The sequence below is a fragment of the Saccopteryx leptura genome, chromosome 2 (assembly GCF_036850995.1).
Source record: "Saccopteryx leptura isolate mSacLep1 chromosome 2, mSacLep1_pri_phased_curated, whole genome shotgun sequence".
NCBI classification, from domain to species: domain Eukaryota; kingdom Metazoa; phylum Chordata; class Mammalia; order Chiroptera; family Emballonuridae; genus Saccopteryx; species Saccopteryx leptura.
This window is the reverse complement of record NC_089504.1, coordinates 299,955,571-299,975,244: the sequence shown is the minus strand read 5'-3', so window position 1 is coordinate 299,975,244 and position 19,674 is coordinate 299,955,571. Positions and strand designations below refer to the sequence as shown.

The 19,674-nt window shown below is 39.1% G+C and overlaps 1 protein-coding gene across 2 annotated transcripts in view; it reads left to right on the top strand.

Moving 5' to 3' along the window:
• Nucleotides 1–19,674, top strand: part of FAM3C (FAM3 metabolism regulating signaling molecule C) — a 56,718-nt gene that overhangs the window by 32,107 nt on the left and 4,937 nt on the right. For both annotated transcript variants that reach the window (XM_066362560.1, XM_066362559.1), the window contains 5 exons: nt 1,694–1,723; nt 2,345–2,468; nt 9,259–9,317; nt 10,361–10,411; nt 13,050–13,134. In XM_066362560.1, coding sequence (XP_066218657.1) covers nt 1,694–1,723; nt 2,345–2,468; nt 9,259–9,317; nt 10,361–10,411; nt 13,050–13,134 — 349 coding nt within the window. The remainder of the gene's footprint in view (nt 1–1,693; nt 1,724–2,344; nt 2,469–9,258; nt 9,318–10,360; nt 10,412–13,049; nt 13,135–19,674) is intronic.

Sequence of the window (19,674 nt, the reverse complement as noted above, 5' to 3'; positions counted from 1 at the left end):
ATTTACTTGGCCATTTTTCTCTTTTTAAACATGTACATATTACTGTTCAGCTTTAACTTTCTGTTCTCTAGTTTGAGTACTGGATTTACATACAGGAAACTGACAATTATCGAAGATAGTACAGAAGTAAAAACTAAGTAACTACTTATAGTCAGACAGCTGGCAAACACTGATGACACTGCATACTCATTAGCCAGATCAGGAAACAGCTGTCCGCAGGGCTGTGCTGATCCGAATGTAGTTCCTGGGCTGGGAGCAGATGGCAGAGCTTTTAGAAAAGCCCTGAGCATGGATGGTCAGGCTGGGATCTGCTGAATTCAGGTTAAGATTGGATCAGAAGATTCTGGCTTCCTTGAACTGATAAATTATAAAAAGCTTAGTAATGACCTTAAATTTTTTTATTATACCTAATATATTTCTATGTTAGATTAAAGCTCTCCACCACCACCATCCCTCTTGTGTTCTCCTCCCTCCCCCGCCGCTGCAATGTCCTAGCCTCATGACTAAGATAGGCGTATGTGTATATACTCAGAGCTTTATTTGTAAATGTACATGACATCATGCTACAGCAACAACTTTTCTATTTTTCCAAGTGAGAGAAGGGGAAATAGACAGACTCCCGCATGTGCCCGGACCAGGATCCACCTGGCAACCCTGTCAGGTGCCGGTGCTCTGTCATCTGGGGCCATGCTCCCAACTGAGCTATTTTTAGTGCTTGAGACAGAGGCTACACAGAGCCATCCTCAGCGGGGCCAGTGCACTTGAATCAATTGAGCCATAGCTATGGGAGGGGAAGGGGGGGAGGAAGGGGTGAAGATGCAGATGGTCGCTTTTCCTGTGTGCCATGACCAGGAATCAAACCTGGGACATTCACACACCGGGCCAACACTCTACACCGAGTCAACCGGCCAGGGCTATGTAGCAGCAACAACTTTTAAACACCCTAACCATCACCGAGTATAAGTCATGTAAAGGGAATTTTGAAATACATATGAGATCCTTTACATGTGGAATCTGAAAAGAACAAACTCAGAGAAACAGCAGAGCGGTGGTTACCAGGGATGGAGGTGGGGGAACTGGGGAGGTGTTGTTCTAGTTGTGAGATTAACAAGTGTGGGGATGTAATGCACAGCATGGTGTTTATAGCTATTAATACTTCATCATGTACTTGAATGTTGCTTAGAGAGTGGATCTTAAATGTTCTCACCACAAAAAAGAAATGGTAAGTATGAGGGGATGAGGATTCTGGCTCATACTATGGTGCTGATCACTTTGCAGTTTCTTAATGTATCAAATCCACACGTTGTGTATCTTAAACTTGTACAATGTTAAGTGTCAGTTATAGCTCAATAAAGCTGAAAAAATAAATTAAAAAAAATAACAGTAAGTTTATAAAATAACTTTCTGACTAGGATTTAAAAGTATATAAAAATGCAATCAAAATGTAAAATCAATATAAAATGTTCTAGCTACAATAAAACACCACCTTACATAATTTCTTCTACATGTTTATACTGAATCATGTAGCCTAAAGTCACTTTCTCACTTTTTTTAAAGTGATAGTCATGTTTTATTTATATACTGAGCAATATTCAAACATTTTTATTTTTATACGCCTGTTAGCTCTAAATATGTTTTAAAGTGGATACTTGCTAATAGCCTTATTCTTCTAACAAAATTTTTTTTTTTTTAGCAAGGTCAGCATTGGACACAGCTGCACGTTGTAAGTATTTTTGCCCCGATAATTTGCAGGCAGATTATTTTATTTTATTTTTTTCTTAGGCATATGAGAACTTATATTTGAACAATGGAGATAGTTCAGTGTGTGCAAAAACTGATTTAGAAATTGCTTTCTGAAGTTGTAAGCATGCTCTTTGATTGGGCAGCCCAATATCCTTGGTATTGACTCATCATAGTTTGTTTTGTTAGTGTTTTTAGCTTCAGTATTAAAAGTACAGAAAGTGTGTAAGAGGAAAACCAGCACATGAGCAGATTATTCAGTGATGCGTTTGTATCCATTTGCTGCGCAAAACCTACCCCCATCCTAAATTTAAAAAGTAAACGTAAAAATGAGGTACAATATACTTACCCTCATCAAGATCATAGTATTTGATTAATTTATGTCAATTATTAGCTTGCTTTCTCGGTGCTTTTTTTTTTTTTGCTTTGTTTTGTTTTGAAGCTCTTTGAAACCCCTGGGGAGGGGGAACCCTACTGTGTATTTTAGGATCTGTAGATCGTGGTGATTTATGTCATTCCCTTGTGGTTTGAGATTTGAAACAAACTGACTATAGAATCTGTTAACATTGTTTCCTTATTATTATTATTATTTTTTTTACCGAAGCCACAAAACCTCCCCGGTACAAATGCGGGATCTCAAAAGCTTGCCCTGAGAAGCACTTTGCCTTTAAAATGGCAAGTGGAGCAGCCAATGTGGTGGGACCCAAAATCTGCCTGGAGGACAATGTGTAAGTGTTTATCCATTTGGAAGTATACGTTGTGCTGTAAAATTATAGCAGATTGAACCTGAGTTTAATGAATCTTTTGCAAAGGGTTTAGGCATGCTTTTTCTAAAGAAAAGTGATTTCAGTTCTCATTATACAATTATTTCCCCCGTGCCTTTAAGGATTCTTCTTTTTTGGAACTATTTTTTTTTAATTAAATTTAATGCAGTGACATTGATAAATCAGGGTACATATGTTGAGAGAAAATATCTCTAGATTATTTTGACATTTGATTGTGCTATATACCCCTCCCGCAAAGTTAAATTGTCTTCTGTCACCTTCTGTCTGGTTTTCTTTGTGCCCCTCCCCTCCCCTAACCCCTCTCTCCTTCTTTACCCCATCCCCCCTCCCCCAACCCCCCGCCCCTGTTGCCATCACATTCTTGTTCATGTCTCTGAGTCTCATTTTTATGTCCCTTCTATGTATCTTCAAAGTTCCTAAATTTCATATGTGCGAGTGACATAAGAACACAGTGTTGATCCAGTTGTGTGGCGAGATGAGGGGTTTCCTGAGTAAATTCTCTCGATCTGCACTGTGGTAGCCAGAGACCCATGCAGCTATTTAATTTTAATCCTTAAGTCATAGGAAAATGTTAATTCATTTAAAGTGGTTAAAAGTTCAGTTCCTCAGTCACACTGGGCACACTTCAGGTGCTCAGAAGCCACATGTGGCCTGTGCCTGCTGACCTCCACAACACAGAGAATGAGTATTTCCATCCCTGCTAAATCCTGGCTCAGTGATCTTTAATCTCTTCATCTCACAGCACACATAAACTAATTACCAAAATTCTGCAGCACACCAAAAAATTTCGTTTTTGCTAATATGACAAAAAAAAGGAGGTATAATTTTTATTCATTCACGCCAGGTGGCTATTGTTGTGGTCATTTTGTTATTTGACAATCTAAGGGAAAAGAGGTCAATGCCCCTGACTGAAGAGTCAGGGAGTGCATGTTTTAAAAAATTCTTGCTGCTGCACACCGGTTGAAAATCGCAGTCCTATTGGATAGCCGTGCCATCACCTTTCCTTTTAACTGTCGGGGTGCTGCTGTTGAAGTATGAGGTAATCCATAATGACTCCAGACCATCGTGGGTCAGAGCCGCTTGCCACTCAGCCGACTGGGTCCCTATGTCGAGCTGCTCTTAGCTCTTAGATTCTTCACTCTCCTGCCTCAGTGTCAGCTGTCGCTTGTTCAGATTCCTGCCTCTGAAGTCACAAAACCTACTTTGAGTCGGCTGCTTTTAATCTGCACTTGCCTAGAAAATTAAATACATGAGCTTATTTAAACTTCCTGTGAAATAATGAATATGCCATTGATGGCAAGAATGAAGAGCAAGGTCATTTTAGAGGTAGTGGCAGGGAAACTAGGCCATCTCTCCCAGCGGTTCATGTGTCTTTTTAATAGAAAAGCTGTTAAATATTTATCTTCGCCCCTTTTCAATTAGCTACGGGCAGGTTTTGTAGCCCCTTGTAATCACACTTTCCTTGTAAAGTTCAAGGCTTGAGCTAGGTCATCGCCGGGGTCCTGACTCACCTGGTTTCCTTTCCCTCATGCTCATGACCCATTGTTAGTCCTCCGTCTTCTGATTTCTCATTAGAACAGTTCTGTTTTACTGAATTCTATAGAAAAGCATTTGGATTTTAGTTTGTAGATCTTAAAATAATACCCTTTCTATTAACTTAGAATGTTCCCATTTTCCTGTCTTTGTTTGGCTAGAGAGGCCCCAAGTTTGATTTTAAATAATAGGAAGAAAGTCCTCTTAGCTTAGCACACCTAGCCCGTGGTCAGTTGTCTTTGGAGAGCTCCTCTACCCACTTGAAGTATGTACGTTTTAATGCAAAGAAGAAGAAAACAAATTCTATATTAGCAGGCTTTCTATGTACAGATTATATAGGTCAAAAAAGGGAAGAGAGTATGTAGGCAAATGAGTTGAGTGAAATAAATCCTGGGCTCAGAGGCAGGGGATCTGGTTCTGGCACGGGGGATGTCATGTCTAATTTGTGTTTCAGTTTTTCTAACCGTAGAGCTGAAGCAGGCTGCCTGCTCATCCGCATTTCAGGCGGCGTCCCACCATCCCTGTGAGAGATTAATCATTGGTGGGATTTTATAGCAAGGCCTCAGGTCATGAAATCAAATCCCTAATAAAGGGCTGGCCAGGCATCCCCAGTGGAGAAAGTGCAGGGACCCGCACTTCTCCCACTAACTACCTCCTGTTTCTGTACTGGAAGTTTTCCCAACAAGATTAAAGACAGAGCACTAGTTTCCTTAGCATAATTCATTCCCGAAGTGGTTAGTGAGCATGGTCCCTGCTGTCACGAACTCACAGCTAGGAGGGAGGACCGATGTTTAAGCAGTAAATACCAGTGCATTGCACGCTGTGCACAGATGCAGGGTGTGCTGTCGGGGTGGAGACTGAGATAAAGTTGAGGAGTCCTGCTTTAGAGCCAGTGAATGAAGGAACAGTTTGTCCAGTATGGTGATGTTTAGTCTGAGAATGGAAGGGTAAGAAGGAAGGCAGCCAAGTGAGAAGGAGGGGAAGAACATTCTAGACCAGCGGTTCTCAACCTGTGGGTCGCGACCCCGGCGGGGGTCGAACGACCAAAACACAGGGGTTGCCTAAAGCCATCGGAAAATACATATTTATTATACAATACATTTTTAAATAAAATATGTATTTCTGATGGCTTTAGGTGACCCCAATATGTATTTTCCGATGGCTTTAGGTAACCCCTGTGTTTTGGTCGTTCGACCCCCGCCGGGGTCGCGACCCACAGGTTGAGAACCGCTGTTCTAGACCGAAGGAACAACATGCTCAAAGGCCCCAAGATGGGAAAGATGGAGAGAAGTGAGTAAGAGCCAGGCCCAGGGGAAGGGATTGAGAAGTACAAACTGGTAGTTACAAAACAGTCACGAGATTGTAAGTAAAACATAGGAAATATAGTCAGCACTATCGTAATAACTGTGTATGGTGCCAGGTGGGTACTGGGAATATCAGGGAAACGCTACGTAAAGTATCCAGGTATCTAACCGCTATGCTGTACACTTGAAAGCAGCGATTTTCAACCCATGTGTTGCAAGAATTTTTAAAACATGTAATACCTGGCTGTTTATTTGGGGCAGTGACCTCTTTTCCCTTAGATCATCAAATAAAAAAATGACAACAGCCAACACAACAATAGTCATCAGGTGTCAGTGCCCTGTCTTGAACCATAAATGTACATGTCATAAAATAGAGTTGCATCTTATTGATCAGGTCACATAATAAGATTGTGTCTGATTGGTTAATTTAGAGTACCAGAAATCCTTCTACATGAATATAGATACTTAATATTTTTAAAAGTCACTTTGGAGGAAAAGGGATAGGTAATTACTATTATTATTATTTTTGTAAGTCATACCTTTTTTTGGTAAAAATTTTTCCCTTTTTTTGTCACATGAGCAAAAAATAAATTTTGGAGTGTGCCACAACATTTAATTAATGTTTTTGTGTCCTTATGAGATGAAAAAGGTTGGAAATCTCTACGTTAAACCAATACGAAATAAAATTGAAAGAAAAAAATAAAGAACAAGGCCAGTAGGAACTTGTAGACCACGTAGGTAAGGGATTCAGATATTTTTCTAAGTGCTTTGAGAAGTCGTTGACAGTTTTCAAACTCTGGCATATCATGATTTCATTTGTATTGGAGAAAAATGCTGAGTGCTGTGTAAAATGATGAGCGCAGTGAAGGAGGGACGCAGCGGAAGGCAGGGCCTGGTGCTGCCGAGCTCCCGACACTGCCCCCTCCCCCCCCCCCCCCCCCCCCCGCAGCCGACTGTGCGGGCACGGTCACTGAAATGTGTGAGTGAATACGAAAAACACATAAGTAGACATTTTAATATTTTCCTTCATGTGTTCTGAGTACATACAACTCGCTTTGGAGACTATTAGGCCAGATCAGTGTTTCTTAGTGGGGCAGATTTTGCTCCCAAAAGACATTTGTCAAGATCTGGAGGAATTTGGGTTGTCACAGTTGTGGAGGGGCCAGAGATCTTGCTCGTAAACATCCTCCAGTACAGAGAACAAGCCCTCCACATGAATTATCAGGCCCATAATATCACAGACTGAGTTCAAGAAACCCTAATACAGACAAAAGGCAATAGTTAGGATTAGGGTTCCGGTCATGGTTCTACGGATAAGTAGATGCAGTCAAGATATGGAGATTAAGATGGATTTCATTAATTAGAAATAGAAAATCTTGGGTATAAACATAAAAGGTGTCACACAACAAAATTGTAGCTTCCTTTTCTTTTGTATTAGAGAACCCACAGCATTTACTTACATTCAAGATGTAGCTTTCATTGTAGACCTAGTCATTTGATTTCCCCTTTTTTTTTTACAGAGACAGAGTCAGAGAGAGGGATAGACAGGGACAGACAGACAGGAATGGAGAGAGATGAGAAGCATCAATCATCAGTTTTTCGTTGTGACACCTTAGTTGTTCATTGATTGCTTTCTCATATGTGCCTTGACCGCGGGCCTTCAGCAGACCGAGTAACCCCTTGCTGGAGCCAGCAACCTTGGGTTCAAGCTGGTGGGCTTTTGCTCAAACCAAATGAGCCCGCGCTCAAGCTTACGACCTCGGGGTCTCGAACCTGGGTCCTCTGCATCCTAGTCTGATGCTCTATCAACTGCGTCACCACCTGGTCAGGCTTGATTTCCCTTTATATGAAGATGATATTAGGAATAATATTTCACCTTTTATTATATAATCCTAATATTTATATAAGACTATATAGCAGACTGTTTTGAGGGCCAAAAAGTGAAATCAACAAATTATGTAAGTACCTACATAATTATTTAAAATGTAACAATTTAAAAATGTAAAAACCATTTTAAGCTCATGAGTAGTAAAATAATACAAAACAAAACCCAGCAGGTGGCCAGCTTTGTCCACAAGCTGTCGTTTGTTAAAGCTGCTCTAAACTCGTCATTTAGGAAGGAGTAGCTAGAACGTGTAGTAGATGTTTATATCAAAACTCTATTTGAAGATGTAGATTCTCTCTCTAGATCATACCATCATTTTCTTATTTTTGCCTAGAGATATGGAGTGGTGGTGGAGCAGTGTACCTTCATATTCATGAAGGATAAAGGAAAATATTTCCTCTTGTGTTAGTAAGAGTGACGACTAACGTTTACACACTTAAAACCTTGTTAGTTATGGTTTCCTGACTGAATTTGTTTTAAAAAATTGGTAAGCTGCTACCCTCTTGTGGGAAGCCAATGTCATAGCGCTTCTTTGTGGCTTCTGTTTCTTTGCTCATAAGACACAGCAGCAAACTGAGATGAAGGATCTCTACTTGGAGAAGACACTGACAGTCATTAATGTAACAAGTTATCATAGCTATTGCCTATTAATATTAATAATAGAGTTCACTTTCATACTTCTGAAAGGAGCAGAGCAAATGCATTTTGAAACTTCTCTTCTGTATCAGAATTGTTTGGCCCACCTCAGAGCTAGTCTTGCATATACATATGCATAAGACAGTTCTATGCTTTTTACACATAAATTTTAGAAAGTGACAGGGAAAATTTTGAAGGCAGACATGTGACCGGTATGGGTAAATAAGTACTTAAATGCTATGAAGCTTTTAGAAGTCAAATTTTTATACTTTTCTTTTTTCTAATACATTGCAGTATTTTTTTTAAACTTTTTATTTTGAGATCACAAGCAGCTGCAAAAATGGTGCAGAATAGTCCAACATACTCTTCACCCATTTTTCCAATAGTTTTTTGTTATGTAATTTTGTACAATATTAACACCAAACAGTTGGCCTTGGTATAGTGTGTGTTTAGGTCTGTGCCATTTTATTGTAAGTAGATCCATGTAAGCATCACAGCAATTAAGATGCAGAATTATTTCACCATCACAAAGATCTCTTTCTTACTACCCTGTTCTGAGTCACCCCTACCACCTCTGGCCCCTGGCAACCACTGATCTGTTTGTTATTTCTATCATTGTGATGGTTTAAGAATGTTATATAAATAGAATCACGCAACAAGTGACCATGGAGATTGGCTTTTCTCACTGGGTAAAATGCTCTTGAAATACTGGTGGCTGGTTGATAATCGGTCCCGTTTCCCATTGCTGAGCAGTATTCTATGGGACGGATGTACCACAGTTGGTTTATCCATCACCTGTTGTCTTCAGCCAGACAGTTTCTGTTATTTTCAGTGTTTGGCTGTTACCAATAAAGCTTCTATGAACAGTCATGTAAGGTTTTTATGTGAACATACACTTTTATTTATCTTCCATAAAGTGCCTAGGAACTGTGGTTGTGTGGTAAATGTGTGTTTAATTTTGTAATAAACTGCCAAATGTTATTTTTCAGAGTAAGTGCACCATTCCCACCAGCACACAGGAGAGGTCTAGTTTCTTTGTATACTTGCCCACATTTGGTATTGTCACATTTTTTTAATTTTCACTGTTCTAATAGGTGGGTAGTGTGATATCTCAATTTTCTTTTCCTTATGGCTAGTAATGTTGAACATCTAATACTCGTTAATATGTATTTCTGTTTGTGAAACCTTATTTAAGAACATTGCTTTAACGGTATCAGCTGTTCTCTCTGACTTAGTAGAGACCGTTTTATCTCCTCTATAGTAGTAAACAATTATACATATATAATATTTTAACCTTTTTGGGGGGAATAATTTCTTTGAAATATGTTTGTGTAATATCTAATTCTAAATTTGTCTTGACTTTTTCCCCCTTTAGTTTAATGAGTGGTGTTAAGAATAATGTTGGAAGAGGGATCAATGTTGCCTTGGTAAATGGTAAGAATGATTATTTTAGCTTATGGATGTGTTCAGTGGGTATTCCTGTGCTCCAAAGTCACTATACTCTCACATCAAGGGATCAGGCCAGAAAGTGTCACTCTCGACACTAAAGCCCAACACCCTTCTTGACTGCCTCCTGAAAAAGAATCCAGCTGTAGGTGGAGACTTCGTGTCTGAGTATTTATGACGTGCTTTCGTGGAAGCATCCAGCTTCTGTGGCAACGAGTACAGAGCTTCCTGAGGGATTGTCAGGGAACTTCCAGTCTAAGGTTAAATCCGTGAATCCTCACTGAAAATTTTGGAACCCTAGCATATGAAGATAGGTGGACGTGAAGGAGGGGATGTGAAAGACAAAGGGGGATGGACTGTTGGGTTGGATGGGGGAGGAATGGGTGAGAATTAATTGTAACTTTTCAATATTTGTCCATATTTTTCTGACACGTTTGTTACAGTAAGTTTATTGAACCCTGAACATCTTAAGTATTCATGCAAAATCAAATCTGAAAATATAAACCCATGAAGTGAGGCCTAACTGCCCTCTGACCTTCACTTTTTTGTATAATACTGACCCTGTAGAGGTGTAGGGTGATGCATCCACACCCACCTCCTCCGGTCTGTAATGTAGGAAAATATATTTTACTCTTCACAGCACAACACAAGGTAAATTTTTGTATTACTCCTTTCTTTAGTTTCTTAGGTAAAAGGTTCCGTACCTATTTGTCTATTTAATTGCTAGTAAGAAATAGATCTTCAGAGGAAAATAAATGTAAATTTTATTAAAATGTCTACAATGGCTAACTTTGAATTGGGAATGTATGCAGTCAGTTGTGAATTTCTGTGTGCTACTCATTGGCTGACAAAGGCTAGCAAGAAAGTCCTATCGACAAATCACCCTTTAGAAATAGAATTCAGACTCCTGACGTTCAGATTTTAGGTCTTAAGATAATTTATACCAGTTATTGACTAGCAATATTTGTTTTCTATAGTGTAGTAGAGGACATTTCGGTTGCAAAATTTGATCAGAATTCGTTCTCTTTTAGGAAAAACGGGAGAAGTATTAGACACTAAGTATTTTGACATGTGGGGAGGAGGTAAGTCTAACTAATGAGTACCTGCTCCATTGCACTGACTTGTTAATGACCTCAATGTAATGCGGCCCATTGATGAGGCACAATGGCACCATTTTTGTATTCATTCTATTTCTCTTATTTTCACTCAGTGTCAGCCATATTTATGTGATCCATCATATTATATATAATATTTTATAAATTTCTTTTATTTATTGATTGATTTTAGGGAGAAAGGAAGGGAGAGAGAAACCTCCTTTTGTTGGTCCACTTAGTTGTGCATTCGTTGGTTGATCCTCATATGTGCCCTGACCAGGGATCAAGTCCACAACCCGGTACATCAGGACGATGCGCTAACCAACTTAGCTACCCAGCCAGGACTGTATATAGCTTTTTTATTAAAATTGTTTGTGGTATATAATTAAGAATAATGATATAAAAGTTGAGATAAAAAAATCTGAGTCCTCGTTCCTGCAGAACAACTAATTCAAAGCTTTGGGTTCCTTTAAATTTCTATCTGAAATTATAAAAAGGAAAAAAAGAATAAATAATTTGAAGATGGGCATAACCAAGGTTTTGGAACTGAATAAATTCATTCATATATGATTTATCATCTCAAAAAAAATCATAACCAGGATTATTATTAAAATAGATAAATATCTGAGAGAAGGAATAGAATTTTCTTTCTAGTTTATTGGACAAGTATCTTTTGCATTTGGAAGTCTTTTGGGAACAGGTGGCAGTCACTCACCAGCATGCAGAGACAAGAAGCTGGCCCCTTGATAAAAAATGCTGAATGCCCCCCCCGCAAAGAGATGTCCCCCTCAGCTTTGAAGGAAGACGAACACTGACTCATCTTTTGATTGTTCTCTAAGGTGTTGGTCTGGGAAATATATCAGCACGTGCCTGTGCTTCTACACCTCCCCATCCATCTAACATCCTGCCTAGCAAGCAACAGCTCTAGGCTCCCTGAAACGTGTGTTACGAGTTTTTTCATGCCTGACCTGTGGTGACGCAGTGGATGAAGCATCAACCTGGAATGCTGAGGTCATTGGTTCACAACCCTGGGCTTGCCGGTCAAGGCACATATGAGAAATACAAGAAACAACAATGAACTGTTGATGCTTCCCATTCCTCCACTTCCCACCCCCTTCACCACCACCTGCCTTTCTGTCCTGGCCAGATGGATACTCAATTGGTTAGAGCATCATCCCAAAGCACAGTGGGTTGCCGCTTCAATCCCCAGTCAGGGCACATACAGGAACAGATTGATGTTTCCGTTTCTCTCTCTCCCTCTTCCTCTCTCACTGAAATCAATACATAAAAATTTTTAAAAAAATAAGTTTTCAGACAATTCAGCTTTCCTAATATTTATTTAGCTTTAACAAGACACCATGAATTATTTGTATTTAAATGAGATTAGAACTTTTCATAGCTGCCAAAACTGTGTAAACATTCAAATGCTACCATCAGTGTTAGATTCTAAAGCATAATTGGTCTTACCGTAAATGATTACTTAGAAACGCTCGAACAAGATGATGTTGGAAAGAGTCATTTGACCAAAAGCTGTTACTCATTACAGATAGATTCATCACTGCTGAAAAGACTCCTTTTCTTAAAAAATAGTTACAGTTTACTGCCATCTCTGCATTTAAATGGAAATGATTTGTTAGCTGCCTTGTTACATACTGTCTGAATGAAAAATGCTATACTGAGTAAATTTGAAGCAACCCAGTTTTGACGTAGTATTAGATTTGGGGGCTATTCTAGATGTAAAGTGATTTGTAGTACCTGGTCTGTCTCTGTATTACCAGTTTGTAATCACTGTGTGGTTTGTTTTGAACCTTGGTACACAAGATGAAGGTAGGCAGTGACTGTAGTATTAGCTGTGATTAGTTTGGCTTTAATAATGACCTAACTTACATTCTTCCCTTAGTTTCTAGTAAGTAGATAAGCCCAGAAATCTCTTAAATCGGTGTGTGTGTGTGTGTGTGTGTGTGTGTGTGTGTGTGTGTATACATTTACATATTTTTTTAAAATTCAGATCCTCTTGTGAATTGAATAAAATTTATGTATCCTTTTTTTTAGAGAACTTCCCATGGCCTTGGCCAGTTAGCCCAGTCAATTAGAGTGTCATCCTGAAATGAAAAGGTTGGAGGTTCAGTCCCTGGTCAGGGCACATACAGGAAGCAGCCAATGAGTGTACAAATAAGTGGAACAACAAATGAATGCTTCTCCTCCGCCCCTTCCTCTCTCTGTCTCTCTAATTTAATCAATAATAATAATAATAAATATATTTTTTAAAAATAAAAGTACTCATACACACAAATTTACATACATTGAGGGAATTCATGAGCCTTTCTCCGGCTCCCCGAGTGTCTTACTTTAGTCACGAGTAATGCTTTGGATGACTTTGCTCTGGATTTTTCATTTACCCCCTGGAATATCCATGCAAAGGACAGGTCGGATGAACCAGGATTGGAAATTTTAAGTTGATGGTGGAATCATATTGAGGAACAAACTTAATTTTTAACATGTTCATAAGATCTCTCTTTTGTTAACATTGGAACTTATCAACTTACCAATTTAATGTTATTAACTTTACAGATTATCATGACGGTTACTCAGTCATTAAAAAAAACAATCTTTTCTTTTTCTCCAGATGTGGCCCCATTTATTGAGTTTCTGAAGTCCATACAGGATGGGACAATAGTCCTAATGGGGACGTATGATGATGGAGCAACCAAGTACGTAAACTTAAAAAGCTATACAACCTGTTTGAGCTATAATTTATATCTGTAAATACATTTTCATTGAAAGAAATTTCTAAAGTTGAACAGGGTTCCAGATGAGCACTATTAACTTCTTTGTTTGTTTCGGTCTATCTTCCTATGTACTCATTAGGCGTATGTTGTGAACGCAGGATCACATTGTGCCTAAAGTTAGTTTTACTCTTACATTCTGCTGTTTAATGATTGTAAATTGTTCTCCCTGATATTAATGCTCCCTGACAGCATTTTTTCATGGTTCATCCCTGAGAGTTGACCCACCTTTATTTAGAAGGTCCCTGTTGTTGCCAAGTTTTTGGTATTAAAATGTTTTGATAGCATCATTTTACATAATTTTTTTCACTTTTAATTATGTCCTTTGGGTAAATTTCTAGAAGTGAATTAATTATGAAAGAATAAGTAAGATATATTTTTCATAAAGTTTAATAGATGGTAGTTTGTAACTTTTACTTAAAATTGTGTATGTTGTAAAAATATAGAAAATTCAGAAATTCACAAAGAAAACTAAATACACTTCATCTCATGACTCAACGATGACTGTTGATAATATTTTAGTTTCCATCTCTAGATTTAATGTACATATTTTTTTATCTTAAGCATTTGGAATGCCAGCATTTCTTTACATGATGAATATTTTTCCATATCATTAAATATTTTTTCAAAATTGTTCATGTCTGTGGTATAGTTGTGAAAAATGTCTCATGATTTAAAATCTCTGATGAAATACTTAGTGCTAAACTTTTAGGCTCTTTTCAATTTTCATATTTAGAAAAATATATATGTGTACTGTCTTAAAATTTTTTGAACATTCTATTTAAGATAAATTTTTTTGAAGTAAGGTTGAATTAAAGGATGAGCACAATTTTTAAAAAGGATTTTTAAAGTGTGGACTCATTTTATATGTCTTTCAGAAGTTCCATGACCCTGATTGTTAGTTTTTTAAACATTTCCAATCCTAAAAATTTTGGAAAGGAATCTTATTTTAACATGCCTTTCTTTGGTTGTTGGTGAGATTGGACTTTTTTTGTAAGTGTTTTTAGCTCTTTTTCTTATAGTCTTTCCTTTGACCATTCAGGTTGATTCTTATAGATTTATAAGCCCCCTTCATATATTAAGGATATTAACCACTTCTCATATTAAAATACACATTTTGCACATTATTTGCCTTTAATTTTATTGCTTATTGTGCTTTTTGACTTTTAGAAATTTTATAGATTTTTTTTACTTCCAGTGATTTTATTGTTTTTATATGTTTTTAAAAATCCATTTGTCATTTTTCATTAGTGACTTATCACGCCTGTTCTATTCATAGTTCCAAGGGAATCTAGCTGTTTCAAATGTAGATTTGACTTTGTTTCTAGAAGTTCTATTCATGATTTATGACTGCTTCAATAAGATTTCATTTTTAAAAATAACTACTTTATAAACTAAATATACTTAATGCTTTTCTAGTGGAGCCAACTCCCATTTAATAATCTTCTTTCTCAAAAAAAATCTTTCCTATGATACTTTTTTGGATGATATTTTATCAAGTAAAAATACATTTCTTACAGATTTTAATTAAAAAGGCTTTCACCTACAAGTTCCACACAGCAGTATGATATTTGTTATGGATTTTTTTTTAAGATTTTATTTATTCATTTGAGAGAGGAGGGAGAGAGAGAGAGAAAGGGGGGAGGAGCGGAAGCATCAACTCCCATATGTACTTTGGGCAAACCCAGGGTTTTGAACCGGCGACCTCAGCATTCCAGGTCGATGCTTTATCCACTGCACCACCACAGGTTAGGCCTGTTATGGACTTTTTTATACATGTATTAATGTGTAGCTACATCTTTGCCAATTTTCACTAAGAAAGCAGTGCCACTTTATAAATGTTTCTAAGCTGACGTAGTTCATTGTGCCTTTTATGTGGTTCAACTAAAGATGTATTAAATTTATAGTTCAAAGGTTAAATAAAACTGGCATTTCAACCATGGTAATTTTTCTAGATAGAACTAAATAGAATATCATAGGCTTTCCTTATCAAAAAACAAGTAACTTGCTATTTGTGTATGCTGAGAGATCAGGATATTTCATGGATAATCTGAGATTTTTACAGTTTATTTTTAAAAAACCTTTCTTATCTGAATAGGTACAGACGACCTCTCCTTTCCCTCAGATTATTTCAGTATTATACCTACTATCCATCAGACCTGTTCCCTTTCTGCTAATAGTAGAAGTAGCCATACCTGAAGAACTAAGGCAAGGATGATGTTTTTTCCATAGCTATTTATTGATGTTCATTCATCAAATGCATCAAAAGCAGCCTAAGCGTAGGGTTCAACCGAGAAGGCAAAAGTAAACATCTAAACTTTGATGTCTTTACACTTGGTCAGTTCCGTGCACTTAAATTATTTCAGGTTGCATGCATTTTCAGTTTGGAGCACATGAATATATATAGTATATCAAGTGTTTCCCTTTTTCAAACACAGGCGAATTAAGTCATAGATATCATGTCCTTTATAGAGAAACGAACTAACAATCCTCATGAGGGGCCATCACATCTACTGAATATTGCAATACGTAACCGTGTATCTTGGCAGATGTCTGCACATTTGAAATGATTCACCAGTTGTGGTGGACCCATTCTTATATGGGAATGAAAAGCTCTGTTGTGCTACGGCTTCTCCTTGCGTAGGCTGCTGGATTTTACCTCCCAAGGAGTGGTTTGTTCTCTGCTTGTCCCCACGGGAGCTGAGAGGGTAAATGTGTGTGCCTGGCTCTCTGAGATAGGGGGTAGCTACGCATGTGGATTAGGGAAAGCAGACCTCTCGTCTCTGAGGCTGTTCCTTCCTGATTCTGTGTCTGCCATGGGCAGTGAGCCCCGGGCTGTGCTCTGAACTTCAGCAGAACAACTGCGACTGGTGTCCGTCGCAGCCCTTCCCAGAGTGTGCCCAGAGGAGCCCCCGTCCTTTAGAACCAAGGATCGAGGAAGTTCAGAGTTGACACCTGGTATTTTGAACCTTTTTAGGGGCTTTTACAATAAAAGGCTCTGAAGTTCTACCGCAAAGAAACATCTTTATCCTTGTTTATCCCAGTGTTTGTTGATTTTAACCACGGAGCACATTTTGAAAATGAAACGGGGAAAAATCTATATTCAAGAAAACTTTAGAGAATGCAGGTCTCAAGTACTGCCTACTTTCCATCTAATCTCCCTCTAAAATAAGTTGGGTTTTTTGTGTGTAATAAGAAATATAATAGTTTGAGTGAGCAAACTAAAACACGCTTATGTAGTTCTCCTTTCGGAGGGAACACTGTCACGGTAGCTTCGGGCCTCCATGATGTGTGTAAATGCCGTCTTGGAGTCGGGGATCCTGAGGGCCTGGCTCCCTGGAAACCCCTCTGTAAACTCCTCCACTGAGCTGCTCACCTCGTAAGGGCGCTGCGACCCTCCTCATTTCTCTATTTGAAATACAACAAAACAGAGAACTGTTCTTAAGTAAGTGATACAACCTCAGGTTGTCTCCCTCTAAATTCTGCCAAATAGCCCTTCACTTGGACGAGTGGGACAACGAAACAATAAGTATGTTCCCCTAAATCATTCGATACCTCAAGTAGTTGAAGCTAAATGGCATTTCTCTTTCAGTTTTCTCTTTTCCAGGGTCAGTATGTACAGCTCTTTTAACCTTGAATCACATTAAGTTTCTGGGTTGTTTTACCCTCCTGGCTGCATTTCTCGGGCGTTCTCTGGTTGATTATTGTCTCTTAAATCGAGTGCCCCACATCGAACAGTGTGTTCCAGATGTGGTCTGGCCAGTCCAGGGTACAATGGTGAGGCTAGCTTACTATGTTGTAGAGATTACATTTCTCTGAATATTCATGCAGACTTGTATTATATTAGTTTTCTTTAAACAGTCACATCACATTTTTGGCCCATGAGTTTTGGGTCAAGTCAAATTCTCAGATCTTCTCATTTGAGCTTAAGGTTTTGTCTTTTAACCACTGCCAAGTGAGGTCTTTCTTCCCATTCAGAACTTGATTTTATTTCATTTAAATGAAGGACTTCATATGCACATATCCTTGTTCAATTTAATTTTCCTGATTTGTGCCCACTTGGCCGTGATTCTGACATTTGTCCTGGGAGGTTTCCATGATCCAGGCTTTGCACTCTCTCCAAAGTTGTTCTTATGTTTAAATCGGAGTCATTGATAAAAATGTTTACCCAGGGCAGGGTGCCACCCTGCTAGAGGCCTCCTGCAAGGGATCTGTCTGTTAATCAAGTGCAGAAACTGCTTTTCAAACAGCTGCCAATGGCTCCTAATAGGCGTACCATCCAGCTGCTGGGTCATTATTTCACTCATAGAGGCCGTTTTCTGAGACTGTCAGACTGACTTGAAATTCATGAACTGTGCTAATTGCAGTACCCTGATCTCCCGCCCCAAAACCTTCAAAAGCTGAAGTAGCTGAGATGATGTTAATTTGACTTTATTCTGTTCTTCCCTCCTTCCCACTACCCCTTCTCTTTCTTTTTTCTGTTTTTTTAATGCTGACAGGATCTCCCTGTAATCCATTCAAGAGTTTTACTAGGAATTGGAATTGGTTTTATTGGACTGTTGTGTCTAAGATATTTTTTGCCTTTTTTAAAAACTGTAATATTTAACTTTTAATGTCTTAACCAATTCCATTTTCCATGATGCTTGTAAAATAACTGACACTACATTGAAGATTATATTAACAATAACAACCACATTATTCCTTTAGAATTTACATGTGTGGTGCGTGTGGGGGCCTGGAGGTTAAAGTCACTTTCAAGCACTTATATGGACATTCTTGAATTCCTGTTCCCTTTTCATGTTGATCAAAGAGCGTGTGCCTCCCCGGAAAAGGCAGCCACGCTTTGATCTCGATATTCTAGCCTTCTTGTGAAACAGGGGGTTGCTTCCTTGTTCACACTTAGCAGCAGAAGTTCTCGTTGTGGCCTTTGAATTTCCATGATTGTCATCGTGTTCTAAGTCCGGCAGGCCTTCTGGTGGTGGCAGGACCGGTTGTCATTAGTGATGGGATTAACTTGCGTTTTTGCACACTTCCTTTTTTTTTTTTTTTTTTTAAAGTTTGAGGCCATCACAAACACTCCACTACTTTAGAAACTGTCCTCTTTTTTTTTTTTCTGGAGTCATTAGCAAATCATAGTGAAATGTATTAAAGTTTTTGTTTTTGAAGAGGCAACATTCTCTTATAAGAGTTTCTAATCTGGACATTTTTATAATAATGCTCTCTTTAAAGTCTCAGCGACACAGTCACCTTTGCCTCCTTCTTCTTCTTCTCGCTCCTAAGGTAACGAGTGATCTTCCCAAATTCCTGACACTTCTGGTCCCCAACAGATCCTCCCCCATCAGTCAGAATGGGTCCCCGAGGCTGAGCCCAGACCCGCTCAGGGCCCACAGCCTCTCTCTGCCGCTCTCTTCAGCGTCACAGTCATTCCCAGGAACTCTTGGTCCCCGTCTGTGCACCTTCCACTGTCACAGATTATGTTTGGTTCGTCCTAAAGAAAATTCTTAACTAAAATAATGTAGTTCGTATAAATTTTTAACAACTCGGCTAGTTAAGACCCATGGTAAAGAGTAAGGTACATATATATACCCGACCCATGGTGCCTCCTCCGTGGAGTGAAAAGCTGTTCTCTGAGCTTCGTGCTGTGTGTGGCTCTGTTAGTCACTCTGGCTTTTAACAAGTGGGACATTTTGACACTTATGTGTGTATTAATCTAGTGCTTAAAACATCAGCTGTATTACATGGTTTTAGCATTCTTTTTGAAATAATAACTCCTCTTTTACCTAGTTAAATAGAAAATACCAAAAAAGAATAATAAAATCCCCCAAACTCTAGATAGGCAGACCAGAACCCTTGAGAAGTCATTGCGAGACTTACCTGGTTATCAGCCTAGTTAGACAGACACAGTTAGGGCCAGGCCCTGTGGCGGGGATGCCAGGATGACCCAGGCTTGATTTGTGAGGGGTACTTACTGGGCCTAGATACAGAGCTGCTCACATACAGCTACAGTTCGTTACAGCAAAAGGGTACGAAGCGAAACCCGCTAGGGCAGAGGTGCAGGAGGCGAAGTCTGGAGGGAACCAGGCCCGAGTTTGCAAGCGTCCTCTCCCAGGTGCGATGTCACAGAACATGCTTAGTTCCTCTAGCAGCCAGTTGTGACGACACTGGAATTCTGTCCACTAGGGAAGCTCAGTCCCAGGGTTTTTGCTGGCTGCTGGTCACATAGGCTCCCCCTGCCCAGCACATCCCAAACCCCAGACTTCTAAAGAGAAAACAGGTCGGTCATAAAGTGCATTGATAGTTTAGGCACAGCGGACCGTTCCCATGCCTTCTGGGAATGGTGGGGGCCCTGTCAAACCTAAGTGTCTAGGTGCCAGCCAAGCCCCAGGCTGGTCCGCTCAGGCCTGCTCTCTTAACTCTTTCTGCACAGGACCTAAGTGTGTTCTCAGGGGAAGTCAGGAAAGAGAT